Source organism: Eleutherodactylus coqui, chromosome 1, assembly GCF_035609145.1.
Source record: "Eleutherodactylus coqui strain aEleCoq1 chromosome 1, aEleCoq1.hap1, whole genome shotgun sequence".
NCBI lineage: Eukaryota > Metazoa > Chordata > Amphibia > Anura > Eleutherodactylidae > Eleutherodactylus > Eleutherodactylus coqui.
In genome coordinates, this window is record NC_089837.1 from 182,809,233 (window position 1) to 182,826,316 (window position 17,084).

General features: G+C 40.3%; 1 protein-coding gene across 1 annotated transcript in view; it reads right to left on the reverse strand.

Annotated features, from left to right (window-relative positions):
• B3GAT2 (beta-1,3-glucuronyltransferase 2) overlaps positions 1–15,055 on the reverse strand; it is a 169,353-nt gene extending 154,298 nt beyond the window's left edge. Inside the window, exon 1 of the mRNA XM_066604394.1 lies at positions 14,375–15,055. Coding sequence (XP_066460491.1) covers positions 14,375–15,040 — 666 coding nt within the window. The 5' untranslated portion in view covers positions 15,041–15,055. The remainder of the gene's footprint in view (positions 1–14,374) is intronic.
• Between the last annotated feature and the right edge of the window lie 2,029 nt (positions 15,056–17,084).

The following is a 17,084-nucleotide window of genomic DNA, read 5'->3' on the forward strand; positions in this document are numbered from 1 at the left end:
CAGCACTCAGGATGAATAGATATGGATGGCTTGTTTTCTGGAGAATAACAAGCATTCAAAACATGTGGGCTGTTCTCTAACAGCTTATAAGACCCATTTAGCTAGACATATATATCAATTTAACATCTGCTGCTTCAAGGCTTTATTTGACCTGTGAGTCCACTTAGAAAAGGTGTCATGGCTCACAGGCTTTCATCTGCTGTATCTCTTCAACCTTTGTAAGCCCACTAATGCTCAGCTTTGACAGGAGGAAAAATTCAAGGCACAGGGCAAGCAAAGAAAATGTTTCATAAAAAAACCTTCCACCTTCTGAACAAATTTCATTTTAATCAAGTACCTACAATACACCTCAATTAACATTTCATGGCAGTTCTCTCAAAAACTTCTTCGCATGGTGCTGTCAAGATCAAACTTGACTTCCTCTCTCTAAAATATTGATAAAACACCGGTGTATGCCATGCATTCCTCGAATGTGAATTACAATATGTGTAGATGGAAATGTTGCTGCATCTGATATGTATATGCACATTCGGTAAGATAAATAGCAAGTGACTCAAGCAGCCTGTTGAGGTCAGATACGTAGGAAGCCTTTCCTCCAAGGTCAAATATATACATGTAAAGAGATTGATTGAACAGCTGAAAGCCAGAACCTTTCTTGTTCTGGATAACTAGGTTTTAACACCTAAATCCAATTTCTTATTTCTGTCTTTCTTCATCAACTCAGCTTCTCAGGTCTCTGTTCTATTAGGGATCAATTGAGTTGTGATAAGACAGCAAGCAGACAGAATCTAAAACAGACTCCCGTCCAGCCTGTATATAAAAACCCTTAAGAATGCTGACTTTATTGGAAAAATAGCACATTTTTATCTGCTCCATTAACACCATTATCTCACTATGACAAGTTTTGATTTCCAATTTAAGCTTCTCAACATCAATCAAATTGCCTTTCAAGTGATTACCCCCGAGACTAACTTTTTGTGCCTGAAGGGACACTATAACTGTTCATCTTACTTGGATTATCTCTCCTTACTGAATTCCTCAGGAGTCTTAAAATTGTGTCTTGGAAGGTAAGGTTGAAAACGATGTGTGCCTGCATAGTTCAAAAAATTATCTCTAAGACATACATACTTGTAATTTCTGTAAGATCAAAGACATCCAGCAGGTCAAATGTGCTACAGAAATTCAAATTGCAAAAGTTCTCATAGTTAGTCTATATTGTATATATTTGCATATTGCAGCTTTTGCATTATAATAAATATTTTTTGATATTGACATTCACTATATTTTCTGTCCACCTGTAATCTTACAAACTATAGCCTAGGTGATTGGAGGAGGGGTATATTGGTGGTCATTCACCACCATACATCACCTCCCTACTGTCAGTACACCACCCAGCCCGCTCACTCCGATCGGCTAACACACTCAGACTAAACACCCCTGTAATACGAACCTCACATGCTTGCCTACAGGACTTCACCAGAGCAGCACCCATCCTCTGGAACGCTCTACCCCAAGGCATCCGGACAATTCCTGCTGCACGAAATTTCAGACGTGCCTTAAAAACGCACCTCTTCAGGGAAGCATACCAAATCCCCTGACCTAGTCCCTCGCCCCTCCCTATGGTGCCCCACCCTGTTTGCCTTCTAATAAAAATGATCTGTACATGAACTTTCCTATTGCCTGTGTTCCCCAACCCCTGCACCTCCTGTACCACCCCCAACCCATTTGTGTCTAACCCAATGTATCTCACATTGTAATTGTTGCAATTGTTGTATTGTTTTGCATTTATCCATGCCTGAAAGCGCTGCGGAATAAGTTGGCGCTATACAAATAAAGATTATTATTATTATTATTATCATTCTTACATGGATATGTTTTTCATGTTTGTAATATTGTGCTACTGCTCTCTTGAAGGAACTTTCCAGGAATTTACTATTGATCCTCGGGATAGGTCATCACTATCTGATCGACAGGATCTGCTGCTCGGAATCCCCACTGATCAGCTGATCCTCCAGTCGCTGTCAGTGCAGCTGAGCCGAAACTTCCGCAATGGGATGAATGTCTTCTTTTACACTTACAGCTCCAACCCCAATGCAGATGTCCTGCTCGTCTGCACTGATAGCAGGCGGAGGATCAGCTGCGCGGCGGGGATTCCAAGTGGCAAACCCCCATGATCAGCTATTAATGATGCATCCTGAAGATAGGTCATTATTAGTAAATTCTTGAAAAATACCTTTAATTTATCAATATAGGAATTAACTTCCAATGTGCTCCAACAACTAGTGCTGTTCTTCTCCAAGGAAAAATATAAGTTTAGCAGCACTTAAAAGGACTTGTCTACTCACCAGATAAGATTCCCTCTATACCACCAGTGTGCTATGAGTGATAAATAACAAAAGTATCCGTACCTAACCCTCCCCTGCTGCTGTAATCCAGTGCTGCAGCCTTGTAGTGGTTCCACTGTTTGTTGTGGTAGATGACGTCAGCGGGAGTCACCTGACCGCAGCAGCCAGTCATCACCTGTTCTTCTGGCATCAGAGCTCACATCCAGGGTGCCATGATGCCAGGAGATCAGAACTGTAATGCTGCAGCCTCTGATTGGCTGCAGTGGTCAGGTGACTTCTGCTGACATTATCAGCTACAATTGCCGGGATCACTGGGCAGCAGTGCTGGATTGCGGTGGAGGAGGAGGATCCTTTTGTTATTTTAGCAGAGTTAGTGGTATAGGAGGAATCACAGATATATCAAAGAGAAAGAAGTCAGCTCAGCCATTCTTCCTAATTCAATTCAACTGGTTCAATTCACAGGAGGAATTGTGTCTGGTAATTGGACAACCCTATTAAATAGTATGAAAAGATTCCCTGAATGCAACAAATTTTAGCTTCAATCAAAAAGCAAATACACCAATTGAAAAAATACTATTAGGGATACCTAGTCATCTTTATCTCATTCTGCCCTATTGTTTTGGAGAATGTGCATGTTAGTGGGAGAATTGGGACTGACGTTACAGTAAATGATGTTAATCCTCTATCTGTAACCCTTTATGTCAAAGCTAGTAGCACACTAGGAATAGGTCTACTTCCAGATGAACATATTTTTCAGCCATATTACATCTGTATTTATATGGTGCATAAAAATTGACTCAATTAAAGGGGTTGTCCCGCGATAGCAAGTGGGGTTATACACTTCTGTATGGCCATATTAATGCACTTTGTAATATACATCGTGCATTAAATATGAGCCATACAGAAGTTATTCACTTACCTGCTCCGTTGCTGGCGTCCCCGTTGCCATGGTGCCGTCTAACTTCAGCGTCTAATCGCCGGATTAGACGCGCTTGCGCAGATGGGTCTTTCCTCTTCGGCTCCCTCCGGCATCATCGGCGTTCTGGCCCCGCCCCTTGTACGCGTCATCGCGTAGCTCCGCCCCCGGCACATGTGCCGATTCCAGCCAATCAGGAGGCTGGAATCGGCACATGTGACGGGGGCGGAGCTACGCGATGACGCGTACAAGGGGCGGAGCCAAAACGCCGATGATGCCGAGCCAAGCCGAAGAGAAAAGATCCATCTGCGCAAGCGCGTCTAATCCGGCGATTAGACGCTGAAGTTAGACGGCACCATGGCAACGGGGACGCCAGCAACGGAGCAGGTAAGTGAATAACTTCTGTATGGCTCATATTTAATGCACAATGTATATTACAAAGTGCATTAATATGGCCATACAGAAGTGCATAACCCCACTTGCTATCGCGGGACAACCCCTTTAACTGTCTATATATCAATGCTATAGACAAATATAAAAAATGTTGTAGTATCACATATAAATGCTTATTTCTCTATTTTCAGGCTCCTTCATCCTCCACTCCTCTTAAACTGTTGTATGCAGTGCATGGAAAACATCACAGCAGCTAGTCTCTACTCAATAGAGTAGGGAAAACTGAGAATTAGAGGCAGAGCCTGCAGAGGAGAAAACCTGCTATAAATTTCAGCACAAGTTTTATAATGGATGGAAATAGTGCTATTTCTCCCATACATACACGATAGCTTTATATGAAAAGTCACCTGAAACTACAGGTATGCTTTAAGTTATAAGGGGAGATTTATCATTCATTTTTGGCATACAAAAGTTGTAAGTTGCGAGCATGGCTTGCACAAAACTTTAGCACTTTTAGACAGGTATACTGCACTTTCCTGAAAAAGGGGGTGAGGCTTGTCAGGAGGTGACACGGCTGCCCCGAACTGACATATTTATGTATAATTCATCTACTAGGTGCATCTTTCACTGATGGGGGTAATATTAAGACCGGCATATGAAATGTCAGTCTTAATAAATCTCCCTCATAGTTTTTATACTCTGTATAAAAGGGTCTTTCTTGTGTTTGTTATATGTCTATCTATCAGAAAATACATGTACGAATTCTACCAGACAAGCTTGCTGTTTGAAATATGACTTTTCAGATATTTCTATATGAAATTGTTTGAGAACATAACACATATAAAGTTAAATAAACAAATAAACACATGCAACTTGAGAAACAAATTCTAATTATCGCTCCTGCCGGAAGGGCGTCTAAGTGTTACATTACAATTCCATCATCAGAGACATCAATGAGTTACCCAAAATAGCTGAAATTATCAGTTAGCCAATATTTGGTTTCTTAAGCCCCATAGTGTTCAAAAAGTCACAAATATTTAATCCGATTACCTTAGATACTGATTTGCTGGTGCAGATCTAAGACATTTCTATTTATGTGTTTAGTGGTCTTCACTGAATCTTAAAACCAGGCTGTAATCCCCACATAAAGTCACACAGGTGTCTTTAAAATAATATAGAAGGATTTGTCTGGTTGGCTGTGCTTATAATTATATTTTGCTTTCATTCACTCAAGCTTTAAATAAAGAAGTCATCTTTTTTAAATGTGAGAGTTTATTGAATGCATCTTTCCTCTACAATTTTGTGCAATGTCACCTTACACTCAGTTTGGAGCTTTTATGCTTGGCTAATACACAATATGCATTTATAACATGCTGTTAATGGAGTTCTTTGTGGATTAGAATGTTGGATTTGTGTCTGTAAAAATCTATCTACCGCATGTCTTTGCTAATGGATTCATCACTCTCTTCATGCCTCCTATGAACTAATAGTTTGTCTTTTGTTGTTGTACCATATACTTAAAATATGACATTTCTTGATTTTTTTTCTTTATAACCTGAAAAAATATCGCTCAAGAACTTCTCTGAAAATAGTTTTGTACTCTTTACACTTATTTTTGTAAATTGTCGATTTCCTGAATTTCTACATATTACTCTATCATTTTGCACAGCGGTATTATTAAAATGGTGTTCTGTGATTAGGCATTAGAGACCCTATCTGTCAGCTCCCTTATAATACACTGTTTGTCCATAAAATCAAGTACCTAGAAGAAGTTGTCTTGAGTATATGAGAGTTATATGAGAGTATATGCAAATGATTAGAGTTGTGGTGTGATTAGATAAACGGTCTTGCTACTTCAGGCCCTAAATGTGGTTCCACCCTCGGCCTATAAAAAGGCTCTCAGAGGCTACTTTTGTGTAGTGGACTTCTTTTTCCAATTGTGTAGAGCTTGTTGACCAATAGACATGCCTTAAATTCATGAAAAGAGATTTCACCCAGTTAACAGAGTTTGAGAGAGGTGCATTATTTGAATGACTGGATGATAGTGCTGACAAATTGCCCACAACCTCATCCATTCTGACCAGACTGTTAGGAGGAGCCAGTGAATGAATGAGGACACGCATACAAGGCGACTGGGCTCGGGACACCCTTGACAGACCACCAGTGGAAAGGAGTACATGCAGCTCCTACTGTTTTGTTGTCTGACATCCAGAAACATGTGCAATACTGCTATAGGCCCCTGGCAATGTCAGAACCATAGGAGTGAGCTCCTCAATCCTGCCTTTGTTGTGAAATGGCACACTACCCCAACTGCTGGTGTGATGGTCTGGGGTCGGTCACACCTAGTAGTGGTACGAGGGGTAATAGCAGCGTAATAATATGTTCAGGACATCCTGCAGCCACATCCTCTCATGGCGGCTTCCAAGAGGCATTTTCCAGCAGGATAATGCTTGACAACACTTAGCAAGGATGTCACAGGAATGTCTACACAACATTGTCACACTTCTGTGGCCTGCTCGATCACCGGATTTATTGCCAATAGAACGTGTATGAGACCATCTGGAACACCAACTTTGACAGTCTATGAGTTTGCACAATCTAGAGGCTCAGTAACAGTAAATATGGAGGGATATTCAGCAGGATATTATGAACTTGTATGCCAGCATGCCCCCCTATAATCACATCTTGCATCTAGATGCAACCCAACAAGGTACTAGATCCTCCCTTCAAGTGTTCGGTTTTCCATAATAAACTATCCTTTTGCTCTGATATTGTAAACACTTACTTACAGTATATCCACATTACAATTACATATTGAAAATTAATTTGATTCCGACAACTCCTTCTAGGTGCTTGATTTTTATTACAATGAGTGTACATAATATAGCTGCTTTCTCTATATGCTGACAACTGATCTGGTCTATCATGCCACTTCACATTCACTGCCAAACAACAATGTATTTCTATGAAGTTGGTCTAAGGGCTTAAACATATCACCGCGTTTTCGTCACGTTTCACCGGCGTGAAAATCATGCCTGCAAAGCGTTATGAAACAAAGCCATTAATTTCAATGGTTTCATTTTGACTACTGTAAGTCTGGCTTGTAATAACACTCCCTTGCCCTATCTTTCTGGCACATAGTTTTTATACGTGCGAGAAAAGACAGGGCAAGACCAATCTTTCTGCTTTTTTTTCTTTTACTGAGCGCAATAGCACAAAATGTAAATGGTTTAAAAAAAAGACTTTTGACAGGTTCATGCGCAAAGACGCTCCATAGTGGCAAGCATATTTAAGCATGCACCCATCTAAAGAACCCTAAGTCTTCACCAGAAAAGTCTGCAAGCTCTATCTCATAACTTCATGGTCAAACATGCAGGCAGTTCTCTTAGATCCTAGGTTTGGGTACAGAATATGTCTCTGGGTTGTACACACAAAGTGCTCATGCTTTTAGTAACTCTTGAGGGTACTCTGATGTAGTTTGTATGAGTAGGGATTAGAGATGAGCGAGTATACTCGCTAAAGGCAATTGCTTGAGCGAGCATTGTCTTTAGCGAGTATCTCCCCCGCTCGAGACTGCAGGTTCGGATGCCGGCACGGGGGAGCGGTGAGTAGCGGCTGTCAGCAGGAGGGAGCGGGGGGGAGAGAGGGAGAGAGAGCTCCGTGACCGCTGCTGGCACCCGAACCTGCAGTCTCGAGTGGGGGAGATGCTTGCTAAAGGCAATGCTCGCTCGAGCAATTGCCTTTAGCGAGTATACTCACTCATCTATAGTAGGGATGCTTGGATTAGAAATCTTGAAAAACCCTACATCTGAAAATTCAAGACTGTATATTCCATGAAAAACTGTGCCATGGGGTATTAAAAAGTAACCAACATCATTTAAGTGAGTACTCCTGAGAAACTGAGGTATAATAATGTGAAATGGATTATAAATCAGAAAATGTTGACTGGTAGTGGTAGTTCCACCTCCTTATTAATGTCTGTTGTTCAGTTTGTCATATTGCTAAGGAATTTTACTGTGAGGATCAGAGGATGTGGACCCACCGCACAACATACGGGTACACATTGGTTTGACTCTGGCCTAAATCCAGAGGTGACACCTGAAGAACCCTGCTCACTGCGGGGTTTCCAGGCCTTTATAATTGGAATTGGTTTACTTATCTACTGTATGATATTGATACATTTTAGAATGTATAATAGTAACTGCAGAGATACTCTAACTATGGCAATGTAACAAATGGTCAACAATACCAACAAAGTGTTCAACTCTATTAGTGTGTGTACTTTCTAACAATATTATATAATTGATATCACGCTAGGTCATGATAATGTCAGAACTATCACTTTGCCAAGAATAAAATCTGAAGCAGAATTTTTGCCCTAGATTTTAACATAGAAACCGACATTATTAAATAAGACTATTCATGCTTAAGAACACAGAAATGCAGCTAAGTGGAACATTTTAATGGATCGAGACAGTGAGTAAGACATGACTTCTATTGATAGCATTGTATGCTTACACAAAAGACCTAAAGGTAATGTATCTAAAATCTGAATTCTAGAGTTAAAGGTTCAGTGCTGCTGTTCCAACAAAACAACACACACGTATGTACATTATTACAGAAAATCTGTATTATTCAGTCTGAGCTCACCACAAATATCTTTGTTTTGTGTGGATCTGACATGGGCTCCATAATACTACATTTAATACTGTGATGGATTCCAAGCCTTTATATTTTAGCTTTACTGATATATTGTTGCAAGCAGAGATCTTGATAATAGAGAATTGAAATACGAAGTATAGTAGAAAATGTAACTAATTGAGCTTTAATTATTTAGAATGTAAAACCTGTGAATACTACATGCAGGAAAGATTGGGCAACACTTATCTTCCCGCTGTTATTTTCAGACTCATTGCGCTCTGGCGTGGAGTTTGAAAAGCCGGCGAAGGGGAAGAAATTCCCCTTGTTTAGGCACAACTACGCTCTCCGACAAGTATAGTTGCTCCTACGCTTGTCTGAATCTGCCCTTGGTGTGAAAAATATCACTGCATCTCCATATCGCAGATGAGAAAAGAACATGTAATTTGCACTAACCCTGCCCATTGGACAGCACACAGATTGGTGTCCGTGCGCTGTCTGATGCAAATTGCACGCGAGTTTCTCAGGTGCAGCTTGCAATACGGCCGTCTGAATGAGGCCTAAGGAAAAGCTGGGTCTTTTGCTGTCTCTGTTCCCACAAGCAGATGCCTTGGATATGATATTTGATATTGTATGAAATCAATCTTTATTTCAAGGATAAAACGAGCTCAAAAACTATGCCTTTCATGCTCGGACCTAGCATTCGTTCAGGTTCAGGACAATATCTATACTAAACCATCCTGAATCTGAGGAAGTGCTCGGCATGAGCACAAAATGCATAGTTCTTAAGATCTTTTTATCCTGAAAATAAAGATTTTGTATCAAAGATTATATCCGAGACATATTCTTCTGGGAATAGCACCAGCCAAATACAGCTTTCAGGTGCATAACTTCTCTGCTGATAGAAAAGACCAAGGGATATGCTTGTCTCTATAGCCTTACTACGGTTAATAGGGCAGCTGGTAGCAGAGTGATGGGTTAAAAAACGTTATTGGATTCGTGATATTGACAAAAATTCAGCACAAAACAGTGGATGTGCCTTTAATTCTTTATCAACATAATCTGTCAAGAATAAACATTTTTAAGAGGCATAGAGGGAGATCCATAGCGTTATTTATGGGTACCGTATTTCAGGCCTCTTTCACCAGACAGAGTGATAACAGTTTCAAGAGAAAGATCAATCCTTTCCATTACACGATATGTCAAGCTTGAAATGAGCCATTTGAATTAGTAAGTTTCCTTTGTATTGTTGGTTTTATAGATGAATACATATATCCAAGGCTGTAATAGGGGAAGTAACACAGGGGAATGTGTGAAGAAATGATCACTGCGCAGTGCACACATGATAAATCTATAGGAGAAGCATATGGTTACCAGTGATAAAATATAACACACTATCATAGAAACGTATGAAAAAGCTTTGGGCAATAGACAATGCAGAGCTGGAGAAAAATGCAAATCTGAAGACACATCACAGCCAACATCCTCACTGTAAGGAGAAGATGAATATTGAAATTGGATTAATGAGAAAAAATCTTCTAGTTTATAGAGACGAAAGCATTTACTGCAAATGATGCAAAATAACCTAAGACTTGGCACTATTTTTCATTGGTTGTGCTGCTAGTTTTATAGATATTTAATAAAAGGCTAACCTTAAAGGCCACCTATTGTGCTCTCTTGGTTCAAATTCTACTCTACAAGTATCACAAGAACTCAAGAATATTTTCCTTCTGGGTAAAAGTATTGAAAAGTATTTTTATACAAAAAATCCTTTGTTACATATTGGACATTCCCTAAAGGAGCAGCTCCTGTGTGCTCTCCAGGACACTTGTTGCAGAATTTCCACTCTTAATATAGAAGGCATCAATATTCTTATGGCAAACCATATATTTTATACATTCTATTACAGACAACCAATAACTGTTTACTCCTTACTGTGGGCTTCTCAAGAAGATTAAACTTATGCAGTAATGTTTTCTTTCAATAGCAAGTACATGTTAATTGACTATACGCTGCATACCCCCTCTATATTGTTTAAGATGTTCTCCTTAAACTCAATCTAAAAATATATACTATCGGTGCATAGTATTGTACTTTTTGCACACACGACACACCCCTGTTCACATTCGCATGTGACACACTCCCAGCGTGATTTAAAAGGCTATTTAGTCTAATGAGGTCATGGAATTGCGCATAGACATCTATGGGGCCTTTGGTGCTAAAATAAGTATGGAACAAAATACATATATATCAGCATTGTAACCACCTGTCTAATATTATTGTGTAGGTCTCTCTTGGACTGACGAAACAGTTCTGACTCAGTAATGCATCGTCTCTTCCAGGCTTACAAAGTTGCCCTGTTGCCCCATGGTATCTGGCATCAAGGTGTTAACATTAGACCTTTTAATTCCTATAGGTTGAACAGCACAGTCTCAATGGATCGTCCTTGTTTTTACAGCACATCCCACAGATTCAACTGAGATTTGGAGAAGGTCTTATTCACATGGGCGTGACTGAGCACGCAATATGCAGAGAATAGAACCCATTGTTTTCAATGGGTTCTTTCTCACATTTTTGGGGCACGCATTTCGCGCATGTGAAAAAAAAGTGACATGCTCTATTTTAGTGCACATTTGCACACATATGTATGCATGGGTATGCGCAAAACACTGCACATAGTCGTGAACACTGACACTTCATTTGACCTATTAGCCATTTAAATCAAGGTGTCAGTGATTCTCCCATCCATGTCAATGAGCAGTGCCTACCCAAATGCGCACAGTGTTTGCGCAGGTGACCGGGCAAATAAGACTCCTTCACTGCACAAATGGGTTTCACAGGAGCAAGTGTTTTTGCGCCTATGCTTATTTGCAAGAGCCCTTAGTCAATATCTTGTACAAACCATTCCTGAACAATTTTTGCCACGTGGCAGGTCACATTATCTTACTGAAAGAGGCCACTGCCATTAGGGAATACAGTCCCTATGTAGTGGTGTACTTGCCCATGCACTGTAAGTGATGCACATGTACCCAGGCATCCACATGATGTAAAGGAAAGAGTTATTCATCAGACAAATCCACAATCTGCCATTGTTCCATAGTTGAAATTTATTGCTCACATTCCCATTGTAGGGGTTTTTGGTGATGTAAAGTGGTAAGTCTGGGAACCCTGATCAGTCTACAGCTATGCAGCCCCAAATACCACAAGCTGCAATGCACTGTGTTCCCAAACTTTTTATCATAGCCAGAAGGAACTTTTTTTTTTAGCAGTTTGTGCTACAGTAGTTTTTCTGAGAGAGTCTATCAGATGGGCTAGCCTTTGCTCCCCACCTGCATCAATAAGCTTTGGAGCCCATGAGCCTGTCATTGGTTCATTGATTGAATTTTTCTTCCTTGGACCACTTTTGGTAGAGACTAACCATTACATATTGGGAGCTCCCCACATGTCCTGTTGTTTTAAAGAGACTCTAACCCAATTATCTAGCCATCACAATTTGGGCCTTACCAGTCAGATCAGTTCATATGCCCATTTTTTCCTGATTCCAATGCATCAGCTAATATATCTTAAGCCTGGACAGTGCCACTTTAAGAAGAAAACGTTATTAATTTTATCTGTTAGTTGCTATAAAATGACCCTACAGGCCTGAAAGAAAGATGGTGTAACTGCTTCTCTGACTACCTGATGCACACTGTACATATCATGCATTGGTAGTCTATGATACTACATACTGGTCAGCACTGCTCATGTAGATAGTACTGGTTAATGAAAGCAGTTGAAGTGTCTTGAGGCTCCTGCAGACGAGCGTAGGTGCAAAAACGCTTGCACTTGTGCAATTTATTTGTGCAGTAAAGGAGTCTTTTTTGCGCGTGTGCCTGCAAAAAAAGCTATTCACATTTGCGCAGACACCGCTCTCTGACATGGGCGGGGAAATCACCCTGGTGTTCGCAAGTATGCGCAGTGTTTTGTGCATAGTCATTCGTAGACTCCTATGGGGACCTTTGATGTGCGAATGCGCACAAAAATACAGCATGTTGCTCCTTTTTTGTGTGCAAGCAAAATGCGTGCGCAAAAAAGAACAGTGAGAAGGAACCCATTGAAAACAAACGTATTTGCGCCTGAACGAAGTTGGGAGATGGCAAGAAACAGGTTGATACGTACGTGGCAGCAGATAGTTCGGTTACTTTCGTAATTGAAATGCGAGTTTACATGCTCATGTGTTACGCCACTTCCATGGAATAGAATAGCAATTAAATGTCAAATTAGGGTCAGCTGTCTTTTTTCTCTCCGTTATAGTCGGGATAACCCCCTCCGTTTTTTTAAGCTGCCTCATATGGCAGCTTTCTGCATAACATGGACAGAAATAGAGCTGGTCCTATCTTTTCTCGTATTACAATTTTGTGCAGAAAAAACACGTTCGTCTGAACGAGTCTATTGAAATCAAAGGCTTCTCTTTGTCGAGTTATAGGGGCGAGATTTTCATGTATGAAAATGCCTCCGCAAATATATTCATTTGAAACCGCCCTTAGACTAATGATGCATACTAGAGTAGGAGGTTTGCTTTAATGTTATGGCTAACACACACATACACATATAATAGGTTGGTGTAGTTCTTAGAGTCAGTATACTGAGAGACAATCATTGATGCATAATAAAACTATGGAACCTTTGAAAACTGCATTCTCATGTTATAAAGTGCAAATTTTAGGGTGGCCACACATGGGCGTAAGTACATATACACTTGCTATCGCAGGACATATATGAAATATGCAGGGCGTACGATCGTGGGCTATTGCACCTGTATCGGTGTTCTCTACTCTACTTTTTGCCATGCTTGAGTAGGCGGGGCAGCGTACTTAGTAAGCGGTCAGCTGACTAGTTAGGCGGGTCAGCTGACTTGGTAGGCCCAGATGTTATCATTTACACCCACAAAATCATGCAGTTCATTGCGCAATTTCAGACAGACAAGGCCTTTGATGCACAATTGCGAACCAAAGTAGAGCATGTCCTTTTTTTCCCCCACGCTCGAAAAAAACCCACGTGAAAGAACCCATTGAAATCAATTGGTTCTATTTGTTAAGCATACGGCGCACAGATTTTGCATCCACAGATGCGCCCTCTAATGTTTCCATGTGCGGCTATCCCTAATCCTGCAGTAAATGTATGGGGTGCCACAAATTAAGGCTCATTCATACATATTCAGCTTACAAAGAGAAGGAGCACTGAGAGCCCATGGAACAGGTTTTCTGAAACTAGCGCAGTGACTCCCTCTGCAGACTGTTTTGTTCCACTGATTACTGTAAAAATTATTTTCTGTATACAAAATATTGTAAATTCATTAATTTTGGCAAATGTTTTGCTTAAATGGCGCTGGTATATTATGCTTCAGTTCCCCAATTCACACTTAAATATATAAAGCAAATGTCTTGGACAACAGCAACTTCAAGTACTGCATTTCACTCCATCTATATACAAGTATAATCCTCAGTATTTTATCTTCGATCCAAAACATTTCTGCTAGAAAACCAATACTAAAACGATTACATGTAACCTATGCCTTTATTATCCTACCACTCATTCATAATATCATTTAAATGGATAAATTAGCAAAACGAATTGATTACCCCTTCAATATGCTTAAATCATGTCAAACTAAGAATAGTTTACCCACTAGATAATACACATCATCTCTGTATAATATTGCAGTTTGTAGGCTTTCTTTTATATTTTGCACATGCCACCTATAAAGCAGCTGCGAGGAGCTCTTTGGAGAGTGGAACAGCAGGGTGTTTGTGGCATCAGAAAGTTTGCTGGAGGCATTAGCAACAGTGCTGTAAGTCTGCTGGGAGCTGTCCACCGGCTCCAGTGCTGAAACTGCTAGACAGGTAACTTCTGTCTATAGTGCCAGTGTACGTGTCCCATGAACAAGCATGCTTATTGTCTAAGGTTAATGTCTTGGAGATGAATAACATTTGAGATAGCATAACAGTACACAACATAGATTTTGTGTAGTAAATGATACCCTAACAAATGTGGCTAACCATAATGAGATGGATAAAGGACAATTGACACACATGGAAAATACCTCCTGGAATAGCTCCAGACTGTAAGTGTTATCATCATCTGCAAAGAAGACAACGCCGGCTGGGTACTCCTGCTGTACAGGTGGCTGGGCTCCCGAGCGCTGAAGATGATGACTGGTCTTGGGTTGGTATTTCTGCCTAAGCCAAGCCAATCCTGCATTCCTCTGTTCTGTAGCTCGAGGTAAACCAGATCGTTTATATCTCCTTGGTGTGGGCACATGCAAGTGAGTAGCCCTTACAGATGCCTCAGACAAAAAGCGGCTGACCAAATCTGTTGGATGTGGTGAATCCTCTACTACTATCCAATGTAAACGTGGCACCTGACGGAATGTGTTAGCTAGTCGAGTGAGTTCTGCTTTCTGCACAGGTCGGCTGTAAGTAGGGGTAATGGCATATATAATTGGCAGACTATTATTTTTTGCCCACTGATTATCAGAGCTAGTCAACTGTTCTTGATTAGTGGTCCCTGAAGCCATGCTGGTGTCACTTGGCTGGGGTCTCATCAAAGCTGCCCGGCCATTCCTATGCTTCCAGTATGGAGAATAGTGGCGAGCAGTGGGTACTCTGTTGGAAATAGAAGGTCTCCTGGTATCAATATCAATAATAATAACAACAATCAATACCCAAGGAAGAAGAATGAAGAAGCGACTGTAGAAAACAGACTTCATTTTGCTGTTTATGAAGCTAAGTCAAACAGGGAATAAAAACTCAAGCAGGCTTAATGTTTTTTTTTAGTGTTAAATCCAATAAAGTGAGGAATATCCAAAAGACACCAATAAACCAGTATTACAATTAATTGCTTTCAGGCACCTCCTTGAATTGTTATTTTGTTATTATGTGCAAAGTTACATTGTCTAAACAAATAGAGCCCAGACTACAGTTATAGAGGACACTCTTCAATTCCCATAAATCCACTTATTTGTTGCTTCTATGAGTGTTTGAGAGTCATTATAGAATCCCTGTTATTTTCCACTGACTTTGTTCTCCAAGCCACATGTAATCCAAATCAAGTCATGTCATTAGCTTTTCAAAAAATAGCTCCAATTATCTCCAAAGGACTGCTTCAGTGAGTGCATAGGATAGCACCAGGGAGGGCAGAGCAGGCATCTGTCTCTCAGCACACAATACTCAGACATCTACTAGATGCTTTTCTGGTCCCCGAAACTTCTTGCCTTTTTAGCATCCATGTGCTCAGGATTCTGGGTGAAGCAGAAGAATACATCTCCAAGTACATGGTGTTTTCCAGCTCAGCATGGGCAGCAGCCAGGACACAAGGACTGGGTGAATTGTTTGCTGCTTTTGTTTGCTATTGCTGATGCTGCCTGGAAAGCTGTGCAGAGTTGGGCTGTGATTCTGTAATAAGAGCTTCAGTGATGCACTGGATGTGGCGGAGTTTCATTGCTGCTCCTTGCATCACTCCTCTTTTCCCACCCCCTCTCTTCTTTGTTTCTCTTTCTTTGCAGTCCGATGAGCTGCTGGGTGGGGAAGAGGGAGGAGAAGAATACAGGGACCCCCTGTGGCTGGCTATGAGAAATGAGATTGAAAATCTCTTCTAGATTTGCTGATTTTAGCAATACACATATACAGTAGATGCTCTTCATTTAAGCTTCTTATTGTTTCATTTGTGCTGTTTTTAATCTCTATCTCATCATGTTCCAAAGTGTTGACTTGTTCACCATGAACCTCAGTGCTGAACCTCGCCAATAACGTCCCTGTGTTTGACAACTAAAATGAAGGGAAAGACGGCAAATAGAGATGTAGAGAAGCGCTGTATTGAAGGTTACAGAGAAGAATGTAAGTGTACAAAGACATTTTACAGAAGATTTAAAATAGTAATTTATACAAACAACCACTATTTTGTAGTGCAGTTTGTATTTAAAATGTTTTATTTACTGAGAGCATTCCTTTCTTACAGGTGGAAATTACTAGAAGTGAGAAAACACAAGATCTGCTTATTCCTCACCCACATTTGCACATATAGTAGAGTTAAGTTAGTCTAGTTAGAAAAACTTAGTTGAGCACAATTCATAGATTTGCAGAAAGGTTTTTTTTTTAAAGACAGTTTTTCTGCAGCTTTGCAGCCAAATGCAGCAGTGGATTCAAAAGAAAAGAAAATATGAAATAAGGACTTATCCTTCTTCCTGCTGGATCTACTTCTGGTTTAGCTAAAAACAAAACTACTACAAAAACTGCAGTTTTTTTTAAAAGGCTATCATTAAAACCAACCCTTGCTGTGGTTGGTGTAATGATACACAGAATGTTTTGCTAGTTTTTGTGCAGTTTTTCATGAAGTTTTTTGAGCTAAAGTCTGAAGTGGGTCCAGCAGAAAGAACTTCTTTATATTTTACATACCTTCTGAATGTACTTCTGGCTTTGGCTTAAAAATCTGCCTGAAAAACTGTTGAAAATATCTGTGTATGAAGCTACCTCTGTGGTGATATTGAACTGTTTTTCCTTGAAACTGCAGATATTACTGAGCGCACAAAATAAAAGTTCAGCACTGCTATATTTTAACATTCTACAGGTGATTACCAGTACAGTGAAACCCAATAAGCATAGCCCATAGGTCATTTTAACCAAACTGCACTCTGCTCTCTGGCTATGTAATTTTCTCCATATCACAGGCAATCAATAATATTTTTTTTCCAGAAATACTCAGAATAACATGCCAGAAGTTGCTTTGTTCTCTGGTCTCCGGAGCATTCATTCACC